Genomic DNA, 21,113 nt, shown 5'->3' on the forward strand with positions numbered 1-21,113 from the left:
GATAATCTCGATCGTCTCTATAAACGTTGTAATTGTTACCAAAGACTTCTTCACTGATTACACTCTCATCCCAACTGGTTTCATTACCTAGAATCACAGTATAAGAGGAACTTAAAATTTTGTTTTGGATTTCGTTAATTTTGGCCGCGCTTCTCATGCGGTTAAAATTTTGACAATATATTAACATTTCATAACTGGTATTTAAATTGGGAGAAGAACAAGATGTGTTTAGATTTGGGCCTACTATTGTTGATTCAGATAAACTAGATGATGCAGAACCTTCCTCTAGGGAGTGCGTCGAGTGCTCCGAAAACACGTGTGTCGACATGAACACGCGTCACATGATCCGCCTGGAGGATGCCCTGGAGCCATCAGGTCGGAAGTGTGGGCCGGAAGAGATCGTTGTAGATTACCATTTACCGGATACGGGTTTAAAATTTCACCTCTTTGAAACTGTATTGATGGACGATAATTAGCTGGTGGCCTGGAAAACTGATCTTTTGCTGCTGCAAGAAGTACTCTATCAGGCGGAAGCCAGGTATTTTGATTCTGAGTCCTAGTATAGTTGAAGTTACGGTTGCTGTTCACGTTGTTATTATTACTATTTCCGCGGTGATTGTTGTTGTTATTGTTGATATTTCTGCGGTTGTGACTGTCAGTTGAAATAACTTCTCGAGGACCACAACTTTCTAGGTAATCAGTAGCGTTAGTTACAGCCTGTACAGTAATGTTGCATATACGGTAGCGCCACGTAGTGACACAATTCTGCAATATTTCCTACACCATTTGCAAGGCTGCTATTACTCAAACAGCTTTCGCTAAGAAAGTAATATTTGAAGTTACATGGATTATAAGCTATAGTAATCAAAACAAGGTCGCATATACACTAGCGCAGCACGGTGATAATATTCTGAACTATTTTCAGTGCCATCTCCGAGATGACAGTCATTTGAACAACCTTCCCGAAGACTGCAACTTTCTAAATAGTCAGTAGCGTAAGATACAGACTTGACAAAAATATAACATATGCACTAGCGCCACGTAGCGAGACAATCCTGAACTACTAGCCTGGCTGCTAACCTATCTTTCTATGAAGATGATTGTAATATGATTATTGACGAATTTGATTCTAACTCTTTTGATTTTCGTCGGGGAGATTACGATGCAGTCAACATTGCATTACGAGAAGGCAATTGGATCTCAATCAATGGCTGCAGCAATCTGAACGAAGCTGTATCGAGATTTGCTGCTCAAATTGATGAACTTATTCCACAGCATACTCCTAGAGTTGGTCCACGGTTTAAGCCAATTTGGGGTAACAGGTTATTTACACGGCTCAATCGCACACGGAAATCTGCTCTTCGTGCCTACCGAAAGAATAAAAATCCTGTCAACCGTTGCCGCTTCATCTCTGCAAGCAGATCATACAAAGCGTTGAACAGAAGACTCTATCAAAATTACGTTCAAAAAACAGAGCGCAATTTACGTTTGAACCCAAAAAGCTTTTGACGGTTCATCAACTCGAAACGAAAAGAGGATGGGCTTCCCTCTAGCATGTATCTGCGACACAGAGAAGCTTCCTCTGACAGCAGCAAATGCGACTTGTTCGCAGAACACCTTTTCAGCGTTTTTAACAGTGAGTGTGCATCATCGGATGATATTACCACAGCCCTTACGCATATTCCTAGTAACCTACTCACCTCTGAAATCTTTTCAATTACGGTAGAGGAAGTCGCAACAGCAATTGGAAATTTGAAGCAGTCATATAGTCCTGGCCCTGATGGCATTCCAGCTATTTTCCTGAAAAGATGCCACGATGCTTTAAAATTGGCATTAGTCATGATTTTGAATCTTTCCTTGCGATGTCAACAGTTCCCTTGTAGCTGGAAAGAATCATTTATGTTTCCAGTTTTCAAGAAGGGCGATAAACGTAATGCAGAGCAGTATCGTGGGATCTCCTGTTTGAGCGCCTGTTCGAAAGTGTTCGAAGCGATTGTTTACGATCATCTAATGTTCAGCATAAAAAATTACATCTCTACTGCACAGCACGGCTTTTTCCCAAGAAGGTCTGTGACTACAAATTTACTAGAATTCACTTCTTTTTGCTTACGTGGTATGGATCGATGCCTTCAGGTTGACGCTATCTATACCGACCTGAAGGCTGCATTTTACCGTGTGGATCATGGAATACTTTGTGCTAGATTTGATAAACTAGGAGTCTGTTGCGATGGTAGCTTGGTTAGAATCATATCTACGCAACCGGAAAATTGCTGTAAAGTTGGGCTTATCCCAATCTAGCTGATTCACTAACAATTCTGGAATTCCTCAAGGCAGTATTTTGGGACTCTTACTGTTTTCGCTATTTATCAACGATATTACAAAACTATTACCACCCGGCACACGACTATTATATGCGGATGACACCAAGATTTATCAGCTTATTACTTCTTATGACGAGTGCACTAGACTTCAAATGCTGATCAATCTGTTTTCTGACTGGTGCTGCCGCAACTACATGAGTTTAAGTATTGCGAAGTGTACTGTAATTAGCTTTCATCGTAAAAAACAGCCCTTAATGTTTGACTATCGTATTAATGGGATAGTGGTTGAACGCTGTGATGTGATCTCTGATCTCGGAGTTGTGCTGTACACACAACTAACGTTTAGGCAACACCATTCAATGATCGTAAACAAAGCAAATCGACAACTTGGTTTAATCCTGAGAGTCGGTTAGGAATTCGAGGACCCTGTGACTCTATTGCTCTTTGGTGCGTTCAATTCTGGAGACAGCTTGCGCTGTGTGGGACCCGTATTACGACAACTGGGTAAAACGCATTGAGCGCGTGCAAAAACAGTTTGTTCGTAGGATATGCCGCACACTGCCATGGAGAGACCCTGGCAATATGCCACCAGACGCCAATCTTTGCCTTCTGCTTGGTATTACTACACTCGAATAACGACGAAAGGAAATAATGGCTCAAACGGCTCACAACATTTTGACTGGTAGCTTTGATTGTCAAAACAACCTCTCAATGCTACAACTACACTGCCCTCTGCGCCCACCAGTCTTGGCATTCCCCTCAGTGTATGCAAGAGGCGCGCGCAAAAATCACCACACACTTTCATTCCTAGCGACAGCAGAGCATGCGATGGCGTATACACCACTGTCTAACGTCCCGCATGTGCACTGAAGTTTGGATTGGCTACTTTCAACACACACCGTTGCCTTGAATCACCAGCGTGCGAAATAACGAGGGAGAATAACTCTGCGGTGAGCGCACCGCAGTGAGCACTTCTGCGAAGTAAGCAAGCAAGCAAAAACTGCAATTTGATAGTCCTCTAAGCGTTGTTGAATGGTATACCTTATTGATGCATTTATTAAATCAGTCGTGTTTTGTAGCAACATTTGACAAATTTAAATACGCAGAAAGTCAAATTTGAAACAAACTGTGGATCCATAAAATGAATAGCCTACACATCAAATTAAACAATGCTTATGCATGCATTACACAAGCACAAGCACAAGCACACACAAGGTTACACAAGCAAATCATTCCAATGTTTCAGCCGAGAAAAATATACAAACGAATGTCTCATTTATAGTTCTCAAAATTAGAAATAATTGTTGCGCCATTTGTTTCATTACTTTAATTTGATTATTACAGGTCGGACTCGATTATTCGGATGAAATTTTTTTTATAATGTTAATCACGTTCTGAACGTAAACACATTACAAAAAACCCATTTAAATTTTTTTTCACCCGAATAACCGAGTCCGACCTGTGTTAACTATGTGAATTGCAATTTTGGCTAACAGTTATGATTGTTATGATTATGATGATTATTATGATTATTAATACTTTTATGACATTTTGGAAAGAAAGTACTGCCAACTGCAACTGAAAGTACTGTAAAATTAAATCAAATGCATATTAATGCATGGGATCTTATAACAATTCTGTGAATAAAAATGACTCAAGTTTTTATTATTATTAGTTATCTAAGTATAGTTTTTTTTAATTAAAAAAAAATCGATCATTTAAGGAGTGCCAAATCCTTTTTTAGAGATGGCTTAGTTTTCTAGTTATTATAGGTTATTACATGCCTTTCGAACGACAAGTTTCGTTTAGTAGTTAGTACAGAAATTTTTATTCAAACTTCAATCATTTTAGCACCCTACAAATAATAATTCAATTGATCGAGATACCATACCGATTCCATTGGGCTTAGTGTTGAGACTACGAGATCTCAATGCTCCAAAAATTACTTTCTAACAGTCTCCTCTAGCTATGGATCGAATATACGACGACTGGCTTGTTGTCATTCTTGTACCTAAGAGTAAACGGGGTAACAACGCCCGCCGGGGTAAAACCGCCCACCATGGTTTTACAGGGCCTTGCTCAAATTGATGTTAAATGTTGATGACAGTCATATTACTGAATGCGCACGCAATATTTTACAATACCTTGTACAGCAATATCGTATAAACTATCGGAGAAATAAATAAAAACAGATTTTTCGTTATAATCGTTTCATTTTTTATAACTTTGTTCCTGCAGAACTTAGAGTTTATTTTATTCAAAACGTTAAAACTTTTAGTAAATCCAACCCATATCGCATCTCTGATCCTGTCTTCATCCGACAGTACCTAAATTAGGTAGCTGTTCATGCAGTTTTGTTGAAATAAATAGTCAAATGTGTAAATCGGTCATTTTGGGGTAAAACCGCCCACAACGAACGGCGCAAGACCGTCGTGCATAATGCTAGTGCGATAAGGAGATTTTTAAAATCATTGCATAGCTTGGACCAAAGAATCTCAGATTTACATTAAACAATATAAATGTGCTTAACTTGTAGCTGGTAGACTGTTTGCAAAAATCTAAATCGCCAATTTTGCCTGCGGGCGCTATGGACATTTTCTTGTTTTCTCGGATATAGCTTTTTCAATAATTCCTCCCTCTTGGAACAAATATCATGGAATAAACATTTTTTAATGAAAATATGGCTAATTTTCTTAGCAATGCAAAAATAATATGTATCTGGTTTATCAATCAGAACAATTTGAAATGTCAAAAAATGACCCACCGGATCAATTGCAGGAACTTTAATACCCATATTGTTATATTTTATCTTAGATCCTCTCTAGTTATTAAAGATTGACTCCAGGATGCCTATACCGATCCATCTTGTTGTCTAAGGAAACTACACGGTATCAATTTCAAAACTGTTTGTACCTATATTGCTGATATTCTTCAAATACGAGCCGGACACTCTTTCGAAATTGCGAATCTCGGGGAACCATGTATTGTTTGATGGCAAACTGATTCAATTTGTTTAAATTAGATTAATTCACGAATCCAATGCCACCAGTTTCGTTGAAATCGGTTGAATATTGTTAAAGTTAGAGGCTATGGCGGTTTTACCCCGTTAGTGGGCGTGTTTCACCCCGCATGGAAAAATACTCTATTTTTTGGACGTGTTTCCAAATCGCAATAAAAAATAGAAAATCATTACAGATATTTATGTTTTTATTTTTTACATGTAGGTAATAGATCAATTGTTCATTTAATGCAGATAAATTAGAAATTGAGCTACAACTTTTTTTTACACAAGTGATTTTGCTTAGGGGGGCGGTCTTGCCCCGCCTACCCTTATATATCATCATACCAAGTATGCGTAGAAGATTGAACGATTTGTGAGTTGTTCTTATTTAATTATAAGATTTAAATTGAAATTATTTCAAAGATTTCACTTTCTAAGAAATTTTTTGGTAACTCAATCATTAGCAACATTAGGAACATTAGCAATAGCAATTATTTGTATATATTGATTTTGATAAAAATAAAACAATAGTTCAATAGAATTTTTCTAGGTGAACGCAATACCAATCAATTTTAGTAGTCACATAAATATGATTTCCGACTCAGGGTCTTCACTAATGGTATCAGAAAAGTCAGTGGTTGGCAGGTATTACGCATATTTTCTTAGAATTTCTTTCTGAAAATCAGTTTGAAATACAACAATTATTAACAATTTACACTTCGGGCCTACAAGCTGTAAACAATTATAATACAGGTATAGTTATCTTATACAGTGAGACACTTTTTCCCAAAAAAAAATTAAAAATGGTTTGATGATAGCTACTAACGAGCTCTCCAATCCATTTAAAAGATGTAACCTAACCTTATTTGAAAAAAAGTGTCAGTGGTTTTGATTATAAGCTAAATTATTTATAACTAAGTCAACGTTCATTTAGTCACTAATGAGGTACTAGCATAGTAGCACCTTAAATACAAAAGATGCAGCAAAACTTTATTCAGCAAAATTGTAGATAATAACTAGTTTTACAAATGTCCCATATACAACTGTGTCAAATTTTGCTCTGCTGAAACGGCACTGTCAAATGGATCAAAATTTAGTTAAAGTGATCGAACCATGCTTGTTTTGTATTATTATCTCTCTTTACTATGTGATGCCATGTAGTAAATTTTAATTAAAATTAAATATGCGATTTGTTATTGAAAATCACCAAGAAATGATTGCAAAAAATTTCACTTTGGCCTCCCAAAAATAATTTTAGATGAAACATATATTAAATTTTTTTTCTCAAAATACATTATGCGATGAAGATTCAGAAATTTCACGTTCCAGGAAAATATTTTAGATCTTGATTGGACCTTGGATGGATAGACTATTCCCATTGATTCACTATTCTTGCTGTCTCACTGTTGACTATTTTCCCCTACATTTTTATTTATGAAATTTGTGGCATAATAAAGATTCTTACATTAGATGGATTGAATCAGAGCCTGCAGTTTTCTCTAATTCTCTATCTGATGCTCACCACTGCCTTTAAGTGGGCTCCGTACATATTCAATAACTTTGTACTGGGTTACGAATTTGACAACAAATGCTTGTCGCCTATGCCTATGTCTATACCAAAGTCGACATCCATTTTTGATATGAAAAAATTGAACATAAATGCGACTACCTCGAACTCATCCCCGTCGAATACCGCGGTACTGCCCAAGCGAGCCCTGTCGCGCTCGGTCCCGCCCGCCAGCATATACTTCGTTTTAGACGTATTTATCTGCAATCCAATCTTCTCTGCTTCGCGTTTCAGTCTGGTGTACTGATCTTGCACCGTCTCAAATGTTCTGCCGACAGCATCCACGTCGTCAAAAAAGCAGATAAATTGATTGGATTTATTGAAAATCGTGCCCCGCATTTCGATCGCCGCTCGCCTTATAACACCTTCAAGCGCAATGTTGAATAGCAGGCAGAAAAGACCATCTCCTTGTCGAAGTCCCCTGCGAGATTCGTATGGGTCCGACAATCCACCCGAGATTCTCACACAGCACTGGATCCCATCCATCGTAGCCATGATAAGTCTAGTAAGCTTACCAGGAAAGCCGTTTTCGTCCAAAATTTTCCATAGCTCTTGTCGGTTTACGCTATCATATGCGGCTTTGAAATCGATGAACAGGTGGTGCGTGGGGACTCGGAATTCGCGGCACTTCTGGAGGATCTGCCGCAGGGTGAAGATTTGGTCTGTTGTAGACCGACCCTCCATGAAGCCGGCCTGGTAACTTCCCACAAATCTTGGGACTTGGGACAGCACTTTGTAGGCGGCATTCAGGATAGTGATGGCTCGGTAGTTCTCACAATCCAGCTTATCACCTTTCTTGTAGATAGGGCAGATAACCCCGTCTTTCCACTCCTCCGGTAGTCGTTCCGTATCCCAAATCTTGACAATCAATTGATGTAGACAGCCGGCCAACTTGTCCGGGCCCATTTTAATAAGTTCCGCTCCAATGCCATCCTTTCCCACTGCTTTGTTGTTCTTCAGCCGCTGGATGGCTTCTTTAACTTCCCTTATCGATGGGGGTGGCACATTTTCGTCGCTTGCTGCACCAATGTGGTCACTTCCTCCGCTATCATGGTCTTCCGCCTGCATGCCATTCAGGTGTTCATCGTAGTGCTGCTTCCACCTTTCGATCCCCGCACGGTCATCAGTCAAGATACCTCCATCTTTATCTCTGCACATTTCGGCCCGCGACACGAAGCCTTTGCGAGATCCGTTGAGTCTCTGATAGAACTTCCGTGTGTCGTGAAAGCGGTACAGCTGTTCGAGTTCTTCGCACTCCTTCTCCTCTTGGTGGCGCTTCTTTTCCTTGAAGAGTCGGGTTTGCTGCCTCCGCTTCTGTTTGTATCGCTCCACATTCTGACGGGTGGCTCTACGCAGCATTTGTACCCGCGCTGCGTTCTTCTCATCCAATATCTGCTGGCATTCCTCGTCAAACCATTCGTTACGTCGATTCGGTGCCACACTGCCTAGGACGTTCTCCGCTCCGCTGTTAATGGCTGTTTTCACGGCATTCCAACAGTCTTCAAGAGGGGCTTTATCCAGCTCACCCTCTTCCAGCAGCGCGGTTTCGAGAAATAACGCGTAGTTTTCGGCGACCTCCGGTTGCTTCAGTCACGCTAGATTATACCGTGGCGGGCGGCGGTATCGTATGTTGTTCACAACAGATAGTTTTTGACGTATCCTTACCATCACTAGGTAGTGATCCGAATCAATGTTAGCGCCCGGATAGGTTCTGACGTCGATAATGTCTGAAAAGTGCCGACCATCTATCAGAACGTGGTCGATTTGTGATTCCGTCTGGTTGGGTGATCTCCAGGTGTACTGATGCTAGAGGTTATGCTGGAAGAAGGTACTACGTATGGCCATGTTCTTGGAGGCGGCGAAGTCGACAAGGCCGTTTTCGTTCGTTTGCGGGTGAGCGCTGAACCGTCCAATCACCGGTTTGAATTCCTCCTCCTGACCAACCTGAGCATTACAGTCCCCAATGATAATTTTGACATCATGTCTTGGGCAGCGGTCGTATTCACGCTCCAACTGCGCGTAGAATTCGTCTTTGTCATCATCGGTACTTCCGAAGTGAGGGCTGTGCACGTTAATTATTCTTATATTGAAGAATCGGCCCTTGATTCTTAATCTGGGGGCTTCTATCCAAAGTTGTTACTTGTCTCATAAGGCTCCACAGGAACCTGCTCCGGAATGGGCGTTCCGGGGACAGCTCATCAAATGAACTTAAAATGGATAAAACTCAACCCCTGGAGTGATTTCACGAATTTTGATATACATATTGCTAGGGTTTTCTATCCAAATATGTTATCGGACTCATAAGGCCCCACAAGAATCTGCTCCGGAGTGGCCATTTCGAAGACTACAAGTTGAATGGACTCAAAATGGATAAACATCAACTCCTGGAGTGATTTCATGAATTTTGATACCAATATTGTGTGGTTTTATTGACAATTGTACACATTTGTTTTGGATCCGGAACATGGTCCCGGAGATCCGGATTTACGGGAACCAGACATGATCCCAGGCTTGGCATGTCTCATAGACATAGACAAATTTTCCAATCTTTTGACGGTTCAAGATCCAAAGTCGGTCAAAAATTAATAAAGTTACAAGCATTTCATTTCGGTGGGTACCCGGGTACCCATCCGAACACTTGGGGTAAAAAAATTTGAAGGTCCCCCCTTCGACCCCCCCTGCTGCAACAGGCAATCTGTTGATGACAAATGGTTGATTCCCACTAGTTAGGAGCATTCAACGAGTTTTAGCTGGCTGATTTGCCATAAACCTTGTTTTTCGAGGCAATAAAGTCTCAAAAGCTACCCGGGTACCCAGCGGAACACATAACAGTTAATTACCAGGAATGGGTAGTTTAATATACAAATTTGCTATTTTTCCTCACAGTAACGTAGAAAACAACTCCCCTGTCCCCTCATTGCATAGCCAGAAAACAGATAGTAATATTCGCCATGATTGTACAACATTTCGCCGAATATCATTTTGCGAAAAACTTTAAGCGGAATGTACCACTTCACGGAAAACTTTTTTGTGGAAAGTACTATTTCGCGACCCTCTCCTTACTCGCTGTCGCTCGTTCCAGGAAACCCAGGTAGACCTAGGAAAACAAATAAACCTAGACAGTAGTGATTTCTGCGGGAGTTGCTTCCCCCCAGTGGGCGGCGCTTCCGACGGCGGGTGACCGGCAACATTCGCGGCCGTCTCGTCTGAATGATCTAGTGTTACTATAGATAGCTTTTGTGGTCTTGTTATTGACTAATGTTTTATGGAAGAGTCTCGAATTTCTCGAGTTCGATTAGTTTTTGAGTTTCGTAAAAAATTCTGTTTTATTTGTATGAGAGTCCATATCCCCCTACTACAGGGGTGAGAGGTCTCTAACTATCATAAAATAAATTCAAGACTCCAAAATCTCCCACATGCCAAATTTGGTTCCATTTGCTTGATTAGTTCTCGAATTATGAGGAAATTTGTATTTCATTTGTGTAGAAGCCCCTCCTCTTAAAAGGGAGATGAGTCATAACTCGCTTTTTAAAGAGGAGAGGGGTCTCAATTGACCATAGAAAAAAATCTTGCCTCCAAAACCACTTACATGTCAAATTTGGTTCCATTTGCTTGATTAGTTCTCGAGCTATGAAGAAATTTGTTTTTCATTTGTATAGGAGCCCCCCCTCCTAAAGTGGGGAGGGGTCCTAATTGACCATAGAAAATATTCTTGCCTACAAAAACATCCACATGCTAAATTTGGTTCCATTTGTTTGATTAGTTCTCGAGTTATGAGGAAATTTGTATTTCGTTTGTATGTAAGGCCCCCCTCCTAAAAAGGTAAGGGGTCCTAATACATCATAGAAAAAATTGTTGCCTCCAAAAACATCCACATGCCAAATATGGTTCCATTTGCTTGATTAGTTCTCGAGTTATGAGGAAATTGGTGTAGAAGCCCCCCCCTCTTAAACTGAGGAGGTGTCCTATTTCACCATAGAAAGTATTTTTGCCTCCAAAAACCTCCACATGCCAAATTTGGTTCTATTTGCTTGATTAGTTCTCGAGTTATGAGGAAATTTGTATTTCATTTGTATAGGAGCCCCCCCTCCTAAAGTGGGGAGGGGTTCTAATTCACCATAGAAAATATTGTTGCCCTCGAAAACTTTCACATGCCAAATTTTGTTCCATTTGCTTGATTAGTTCTCGAGTTATGAGAAAATTGGTATTTCGTTTGTATAGGAGCCCCCCCTCTTAAAGTGGGGAGGGGTCCTAATTCGCCCAAGAAAATATTGTTGCTCTCGAGAACTTTCCCATGCCAAATTTTGTTCCATTTGCTTGATTAGTTCTCGAGTTATGAGAAAATTGGTATTTCGTTTGTATAGGAGCCCCCCCTCTTAAAGTGGGGAGGGGTCCTAATTCACCATAGAAAATATTCTTGCCCTCGAAAACTTTCACATGCCAAATTTTGTTCCATTTGCTTGATTAGTTCTCGAGTTATGAGGAAATTTGTATTTCATTTGTATGGAAGCCCCCCATCTTAAACGGGAGAGGAGTCATAATTCCCCTTCTAAAGAGGAGAGGGGTCCCAATTCACCAAAGAATTAATTCTTGTCACCAAAAACACCCGAAAGCCAAATTTTGTTCTATTTGCTTGATTAGTTCTCGAGTTCTGCAGAAATATGTGTGTCATTTGTATGGGAGCCCACCCTCTTAGTGGGGGGAGGAGTTTCTAACCATCACTAAAACCTTTCCTGGTCCCAAAAAACGTCTACATGCATATTTTCATGCCGATTGGTTCAGTCGTTTTCGATTCTATAAGGAACACAGACAGACAGACAGACAGACAGACAGACAGACAGACAGACAGACAGACAGACAGACAGACAGACAGACAGACAGACAGACAGACAGACAGACAGACAGACAGACAGACAGACAGACAGACAGACAGACAGACAGACAGACAGACAGACAGACAGACAGACAGACAGACAGACAGACAGACAGACAGACAGACAGACAGACAGACAGACAGACAGACAGACAGACAGACAGACAGACAGACAGACAGACAGACAGACAGACAGACAGACAGACAGACAGACAGACAGACAGACAGACAGACAGACAGACAGACAGACAGACAGACAGACAGACAGACAGACAGACAGACAGACAGACAGACAGACAGACAGACAGACAGACAGACAGACAGACAGACAGACAGACAGACAGACAGACAGACAGACAGACAGACAGACAGACAGACAGACAGACAGACAGACAGACAGACAGACAGACAGACAGACAGACAGACAGACAGACAGACAGACAGACAGACAGACAGACAGACAGACAGACAGACAGACAGACAGACAGACAGACAGACAGACAGACAGACAGACAGACAGACAGACAGACAGACAGACAGACAGACAGACAGACAGACAGACAGACAGACAGACAGACAGACAGACAGACAGACAGACAGACAGACAGACAGACAGACAGACAGACAGACAGACAGACAGACAGACAGACAGACAGACAGACAGACAGACAGACAGACAGACAGACAGACAGACAGACAGACAGACAGACAGACAGACAGACAGACAGACAGACAGACAGACAGACAGACAGACAGACAGACAGACAGACAGACAGACAGACAGACAGACAGACAGACAGACAGACAGACAGACAGACAGACAGACAGACAGACAGACAGACAGACAGACAGACAGACAGACAGACAGACAGACAGACAGACAGACAGACAGACAGACAGACAGACAGACAGACAGACAGACAGACAGACAGACAGACAGACAGACAGACAGACAGACAGACAGACAGACAGACAGACAGACAGACAGACAGACAGACAGACAGACAGACAGACAGACAGACAGACAGACAGACAGACAGACAGACAGACAGACAGACAGACAGACAGACAGACAGACAGACAGACAGACAGACAGACAGACAGACAGACAGACAGACAGACAGACAGACAGACAGACAGACAGACAGACAGACAGACAGACAGACAGACAGACAGACAGACAGACAGACAGACAGACAGACAGACAGACAGACAGACAGACAGACAGACAGACAGACAGACAGACAGACAGACAGACAGACAGACAGACAGACAGACAGACAGACAGACAGACAGACAGACAGACAGACAGACAGACAGACAGACAGACAGACAGACAGACAGACAGACAGACAGACAGACAGACAGACAGACAGACAGACAGACAGACAGACAGACAGACAGACAGACAGACAGACAGACAGACAGACAGACAGACAGACAGACAGACAGACAGACAGACAGACAGACAGACAGACAGACAGACAGACAGACAGACAGACAGACAGACAGACAGACAGACAGACAGACAGACAGACAGACAGACAGACAGACAGACAGACAGACAGACAGACAGACAGACAGACAGACAGACAGACAGACAGACAGACAGACAGACAGACAGACAGACAGACAGACAGACAGACAGACAGACAGACAGACAGACAGACAGACAGACAGACAGACAGACAGACAGACAGACAGACAGACAGACAGACAGACAGACAGACAGACAGACAGACAGACAGACAGACAGACAGACAGACAGACAGACAGACAGACAGACAGACAGACAGACAGACAGACAGACAGACAGACAGACAGACAGACAGACAGACAGACAGACAGACAGACAGACAGACAGACAGACAGACAGACAGACAGACAGACAGACAGACAGACAGACAGACAGACAGACAGACAGACAGACAGACAGACAGACAGACAGACAGACAGACAGACAGACAGACAGACAGACAGACAGACAGACAGACAGACAGACAGACAGACAGACAGACAGACAGACAGACAGACAGACAGACAGACAGACAGACAGACAGACAGACAGACAGACAGACAGACAGACAGACAGACAGACAGACAGACAGACAGACAGACAGACAGACAGACAGACAGACAGACAGACAGACAGACAGACAGACAGACAGACAGACAGACAGACAGACAGACAGACAGACAGACAGACAGACAGACAGACAGACAGACAGACAGACAGACAGACAGACAGACAGACAGACAGACAGACAGACAGACAGACAGACAGACAGACAGACAGACAGACAGACAGACAGACAGACAGACAGACAGACAGACAGACAGACAGACAGACAGACAGACAGACAGACAGACAGACAGACAGACAGACAGACAGACAGACAGACAGACAGACAGACAGACAGACAGACAGACAGACAGACAGACAGACAGACAGACAGACAGACAGACAGACAGACAGACAGACAGACAGACAGACAGACAGACAGACAGACAGACAGACAGACAGACAGACAGACAGACAGACAGACAGACAGACAGACAGACAGACAGACAGACAGACAGACAGACAGACAGACAGACAGACAGACAGACAGACAGACAGACAGACAGACAGACAGACAGACAGACAGACAGACAGACAGACAGACAGACAGACAGACAGACAGACAGACAGACAGACAGACAGACAGACAGACAGACAGACAGACAGACAGACAGACAGACAGACAGACAGACAGACAGACAGACAGACAGACAGACAGACAGACAGACAGACAGACAGACAGACAGACAGACAGACAGACAGACAGACAGACAGACAGACAGACAGACAGACAGACAGACAGACAGACAGACAGACAGACAGACAGACAGACAGACAGACAGACAGACAGACAGACAGACAGACAGACAGACAGACAGACAGACAGACAGACAGACAGACAGACAGACAGACAGACAGACAGACAGACAGACAGACAGACAGACAGACAGACAGACAGACAGACAGACAGACAGACAGACAGACAGACAGACAGACAGACAGACAGACAGACAGACAGACAGACAGACAGACAGACAGACAGACAGACAGACAGACAGAAATCCTTATTTATAGGTATAGATGTCCTGACGAATTTTCTATATAATGTTATCTTTGGAGCCCTATTTTCTCGAAATTTACTTTTTGTCACTTGCACCCCTTTCCTTCTGACCCACTCAATTATACAGTATAACAAAGGTAAAAAAATATCTAAAACAATGGTAATTGGTTTGTTCTTTGCTACGCAGGATACGATGATCTAATTACGCCGCCCTCATCATCACCAGTGATTGAAGTAGTAGTAGCTGCTCCCTTAATACAAATTGTAGAAGTTGGACGTAATATTCGGTTAGGATGCACTGCTCGTTATACAGTTTCAAAGGTATATTACTTGTCATTTTTGTTTTATGAATCGTACTTACTTTGTTAATAATTACAGCGACCTATTGATGTACGCTGGGAAAAAATAGGAGAACGCATGTCAGAACGAGCTTATATCGAGAAAGGTACTCTCATAATTACCAACGTTCAAATACTGGACAGCGGAACATATGTTTGTCAAGCCGGTAGTGGCTCTGACACGGTTTATAGGCAGGTGTCCGTAACCGTAAGAGGTAAATAATTTACTGGTAAAGAAAAGTGGTTTATTTTTGACAGTCCTTAATTTCCAACTATGATGAAGGTAATAAGTCGTAAACAAAATAAATGTAAAAATGTAGTAAAATTAAAATACATTTCTTTAATTTTTCACCTTAATTTCCAACTATGATGAAGGTAATAAGTCGTAAACAAAATAAATGTAAAAATGTAGTAAAATTAAAATACATTTCTTTAATTTTTCACCTTTTCCTGGACAATTCAGAATGGATCAATTCCGCGAAATCGTCCTAAAAAAGCTGAAATCGGAAATGTACCTCTTTGATTGGGATGAAACTTTACCAACGTGTTTGATAGGAAAAATATGCCTCATCCACAGATTTTGGTATTATTTTTATTATTTATATTATTATTCAAAACTCATTTTTATAAAGGGCATATTTATTTTCATGTGTATTATATTTGAAAGATCGTATCTCGAAAACTATTGATCATTCAAGAATTATGTCAAACAAAAAGTTGTAGAGAATTGATTTCTAAACAAGAAAAAAATCTATTCGAGCCACACCCTGTAGCTCGAATAAAATGATTACGTACAATGTAGCAGTCCCCAGCTGTCATCGCCTCAAACTATCAGCGCAGGCAACACTACTGCTAGAAATTTACGGAAAGTGATATCAGAATATTCTAGAAATAGGAAACAGGAAATTAGAATGTGGTAGATTTAGCTAGAATATTCTCGAAGCGGAAATAAGTAGTTTCTAGACGCTATCAGTAGGTTTTAAACGTTTGACGGCAAGTATGAAAACTGGTCCAAGTTTAAAGTCATGTTCAAGGATCTAGTGGATAAAACAGCTGATCCCCCTGCGGTCAAGCTGTACCATTTAGATAAAGCACTTGTTGGAAGTGCTTCTGGAATTATCGATGCTAAGACGATCAACGAAGGTAATTACCAGCACGCTTGGCGGAGGAACGATATGAAAATTTACGTCACATGGTTGACACAAACATTCACGGTCTATTTCATCTCAGATGACCGGTGAAAATGTGATGAGTTGCGAATGTTAGTGGATGAGTGCTCGAGACACGTCGAGAATTTTAAATTCCTGGAACAAGAATTTACTGGCGTCTCAGAGCAGTTCGTTATTAATTTGCTTGCCGACCCACTCGATAAGGATACCCGTCGACACTGGGAGGCTACTATCAAATACGGTACACCTCCCACGTACGAGGCCACAATTTCGTTTTTGAAGGAACAAGCGTTCATTATGGAAAGATGCGAACACTCAAGTGTAAAGAATAAACAACCGTTTACTAAAAAGCCTGCAGGAAAGTACACCGTGCAGCAGTCGATGGTTACCACATCCGCTACCGAGTCGCTATCAAGCTGCGATGTTTGCGGTGATGGTCAGCATAAAAGTTTTAAGTGCCCACAGTTGTTGGCAATGCCCGTTCCACAACGTCTTCAAAGGATTCGCGAGAAAAATCTCTGCTTTAATTGCCTTCGTAAGGGACATCGAGGAACAGATTGCCAATCCACTGGTTCGTCTTCAAAATGCAGGACATTACACCACAGTCTTCTCCATGCAGACACCCAACATTCAACGTCATCTGTTCAATCAGCGAAGCAACAACCAAGTACAAGCAATCAAAATACAGCGCACTCTGTAAGTGGACAGAATGCCGAAGTGTCGGTTCCAGCAGAAAGAAGCGAAGTTACTATAGCAGCATGCTCGTCAAGCCAAGGACTGTTGGCTCCGCACGTTTTGCTTCTGACGGCCATGGTAGATGTTATGGACAAACACGGCAACCCGCACCCCTGTCGTATTTTACTAGACTCAGCATCCCAGGTAAACATCGTTACACAACGTATAGTCAATCTTCTCCAGCTGGAGGATTATCCAGCAAACGTTTCAGTCGCCGGTGTTGATGGTATTAAGTCCCGTTCCAAGAGTAGCGTTACCATTCAACTGCTATCCAGGTCTGTTAACTTTCGACTAAATGTCCAATGTTTCGTCACTCAGCAAGTAACAGCTGACCTTCCAACGAGCAATGTTGATGTCACTTCATGGAAGATTCCTGCGGGAGTTCAGCTGGCCGATCCAAGTTTCGATGTGCCCAGCAGCGTCGATATGCTTGTCGGTAATCAATGGTTTCTTCATGTTTTAATATCGAGAAAACTACAGCCTGTTAATGATGGCCCGCTTCTTTGCGAAACTAAATTTGGTTGGGTCCTAGGTGGTGCAGTGCGAAACTGCAAACAACTAGAAGGTATTTTTCGGGCACAGGCTACTACGATCGAAGAGCTCAGCAATTCCATGCAACGGTTTCGGGAGGTGGAAGCCGTCCCCCAGCAGTTTCAACAGTGCACAGATGCAGAAGAATGCGAAAAGCATTTTTTAGCCACGCATCGAAGAAATGCATCGGGAAGGTATGTCGTTAAACTTCCTTTAAAAGGTGAAGCGAGTGAGCTCGGCGACTCAAGGTCAACGGCCCTTCGTAGATTTTTTATGTTAGAGAAGCGTCTTGAACAGCAACCCGATTCAAAGAGCCAATACGTTGAGTTCATTGAAGAGTACGAAAAGCTTGGTCACTGCAAAGAAATATATGAAAGAGAAGATCCGCCAGAATTGAAAAAATGGTATTTACCTCATTATGCAGTGCTTCGACCGTCGAATACTACCACAATGTGCAGAGTAGTATTCGATGCGTCAGCTAAAGTAGGTGGACGTTCACTCAATGATGTCGTGATGATTGGAGGGATATGCCAGAATGAACTTTTGGCGATTGTTACTGCATTTCGTTTTCCTAAGTTCGTACTCACAGCCAATGTAAAAACCTGATTTAATCCACCTAGTGGTGAAAGGAACCTTTGTTATACGATCTTACTTCCTATTTGATATAGAAATCGACACGTTTGGGTTACATGAAATTTTTGGAAATTGAATAAGTTTACAAAATTTAAACCAAATTGAAGCACTAATAAATTTTGATAGTTCCTTTTCTCATGAAATTGCTGTTAATAATCACGATAAGTGCAAGTAAAAGTAAGTTGTAAGATGAAATATTACTCTTTAATATATACATTGCGTAGTAAAGGTCTAGTTTATAAGTTTTTGCAATATGCATAATTTCCTGTAATGCCATTCTATTTGATTCACAACAATAAAGTTTTCTTGAATAAATTTCATCAGTTTTTATTAACTTTCAGTTACTCACGCTGTTGTATTTTGTACAACATGTGTAGCTTTTGAATGCCATATTGTTATATAGTTACAAATCGTATATTACGTATATACTAACGTATATTCTTCAGTAAACTTGTTATGAGCAAAATGTCAGTATTATTCATTGCATTAATACTTTAAATTGTTAGGAAACAAGATTAGCATAAACCGACATCAGTTCCTAAATACGCAAACATAGAAGTATGCTAAATTCAGCAAAGTTGTGTATTTTTATTATTTGTACAACTTTGTAATATATGAAAAAGTCATACAATAATTACAAAAAGAGTTAGAATAGAAAAACTGACTTTACAAATTCATATACAATAAATAAGATTTTTCTATCTTCACTGAAGAGATAGAAGGTTACTGTCTTCAGCAAAATTTCTTGCAATAATATGCTCTAAAAGTTTGCAGAACTCATCAATGTGTTATATTGAAACTGAAGAAAAATAATTTTTTTATTTCACTTTTAGGGGGATTAATCAAAATTCAAATTCTACCAGACGATAGAGCTTTCAATTTTAAGAAACTCTTCCAAAGGTTTAATAAACTTAAAAGCAAGTTTTCTTAGTCAAAACTCTAGTGCGCACGTTTTCTTTGGTTTTGGGCTATTGTGCGCGCAAGTAACCGTGTTATAAAAGTTGGCGCGAGTGTTCGAGGGTTAATATCTTTTGACCGGTAAAACCAACTCTTTTGCATATTTTGCATATATATTCGTAGTGTGAAAATCTCTCGTTTAATATTAAAATAATTGAAATTAGATAAATTATCTTGGTTAAAATCATTATAAATTATTGTTAATTTTGGTGTGGTGTATTCGATTGCTCATAACTTTCAAATTAAACGTCCAATCAGAAAACCATTTAACAGTGATCTATCCGGCTATATTACCTGCCAAATGAAACTAATAGTGCGTAAATCGGTTTGGCCAGCTCTGAGAAACAGGCGTTCATTTGTACCTAGTCAAAACAGGTTTTTCAAGGCTTACTTTTAAACTGCTTGTCCGTTTTCAATAAAACTTAGCAAAACGTTTAGTAATAGTAAGAGCTTTCGTTTGGTACTAAGATCGTTAAAATTGGTTGTGTGGTTCCGGAGAAAAACGTGTCACGTAGTTTTCACATTTTTGCTTATAACTTACAAACGAAAAGTCAGACCACGAAACAATTTAATAGTGATATACTAGGCAAAAATACCTTTCAAACAAAAGAAATAGCGGTCGAATCGGTTCAGCCATCTCCGAGTAACAGGCGATAGAAAATTCGGAGCGAACACACATACACACATACACACACACACACACACACACACACACACACACACACACACACACACACACACACACACACACACACACACACACACACACACACACACACACACACACACACACACACACACACACACACACACACACACACACACACACACACACACACACACACACACACACACACACACACACACACACACACACACACACACACACACACACACACACACACACACACACACACACACACACACACACACACACACACACACACACACACACACACACACACACACACACACACACACACACACACACACACACACACACACACACACACACACACACACACACACACACACACACACACACACACACACACACACACACACACACACACACACACACACACACACACACACACACACACACACACACACAGACATTTCTCAGTTCGTCGAACCCTATCGATTGGTATATGTGATTCGGCCCTCCGGGCCTTGGATCAATTTCGTGTTTTTCGACCAATTTTTAAACCTTTGTTATATAGTAACAAAGGTAAAAAGATGTATCGACAAATTGACGTCGCAGAATGCCATACACCCTTGCAGAGAATATTTTGGAGGAATAATGCGTCAGATCCACTGCGCGTTTTACGGTTAGCAGAGGATGAAAAATCACGTTACCCAGTAGCTGCTGACATCGTAAAGAACTGTTTCTATGTTGATAATGCTTTATTCGGTTTCGACGATCTTGATGAAGCTTGTCGCGCACAAAGGCAGCTGATCGATATGCTTGAATGTGATGGATTCCAGCTGCACAAGTGGTCAGCAAATAGTGAGCAATTAATTAAGTTGATACCTGACGAGGACCGAAAGCAACTTGTTAGCATTCATGAATCTGGAATCAATGAAGTTATTAAGACATTGGGTTTAACCGTTATGTGTGCGACAAAAAAACCCGATTTAATCCACCTAGTGGTGAAAGGAACCTTTGTTATACGGTCTTACTTGCTATTTGAGATAGAAATCGACACGTCTTCGGAACATAATTCATCTATTGGTTAACGTTACGTAGTTCGTTGGTTTTCATAAAATTGTTGGAAATTGAAATTGAATAAGTGTTCACAATTTGAACAAAATAGCAGCACTTATAAATTTTGATAGATCCTTTTTTCAAGAAATTACTGAGTA

The 21,113-nt window shown here is 41.1% G+C and overlaps 1 protein-coding gene across 8 annotated transcripts in view; it reads left to right on the plus strand.

Annotated features, from left to right (window-relative positions):
* The window catches only part of LOC128742843 (basement membrane-specific heparan sulfate proteoglycan core protein), a 1,551,467-nt gene that overhangs the window by 955,818 nt on the left and 574,536 nt on the right, over positions 1 to 21,113 (plus strand). For 7 of the 8 annotated variants that reach the window (XM_053839324.1, XM_053839321.1, XM_053839326.1 and 4 more), the window contains 2 exons: positions 15,072 to 15,205; positions 15,263 to 15,437. The exons of the other annotated variant lie outside the window; for it this stretch is intronic. In XM_053839324.1, the coding sequence (XP_053695299.1) occupies positions 15,072 to 15,205; positions 15,263 to 15,437 (309 nt within the window). The remainder of the gene's footprint in view (positions 1 to 15,071; positions 15,206 to 15,262; positions 15,438 to 21,113) is intronic. 8 annotated transcript variants of the gene reach the window in all.

The sequence above is a fragment of the Sabethes cyaneus genome, chromosome 3 (assembly GCF_943734655.1).
Source record: "Sabethes cyaneus chromosome 3, idSabCyanKW18_F2, whole genome shotgun sequence".
NCBI classification, from domain to species: domain Eukaryota; kingdom Metazoa; phylum Arthropoda; class Insecta; order Diptera; family Culicidae; genus Sabethes; species Sabethes cyaneus.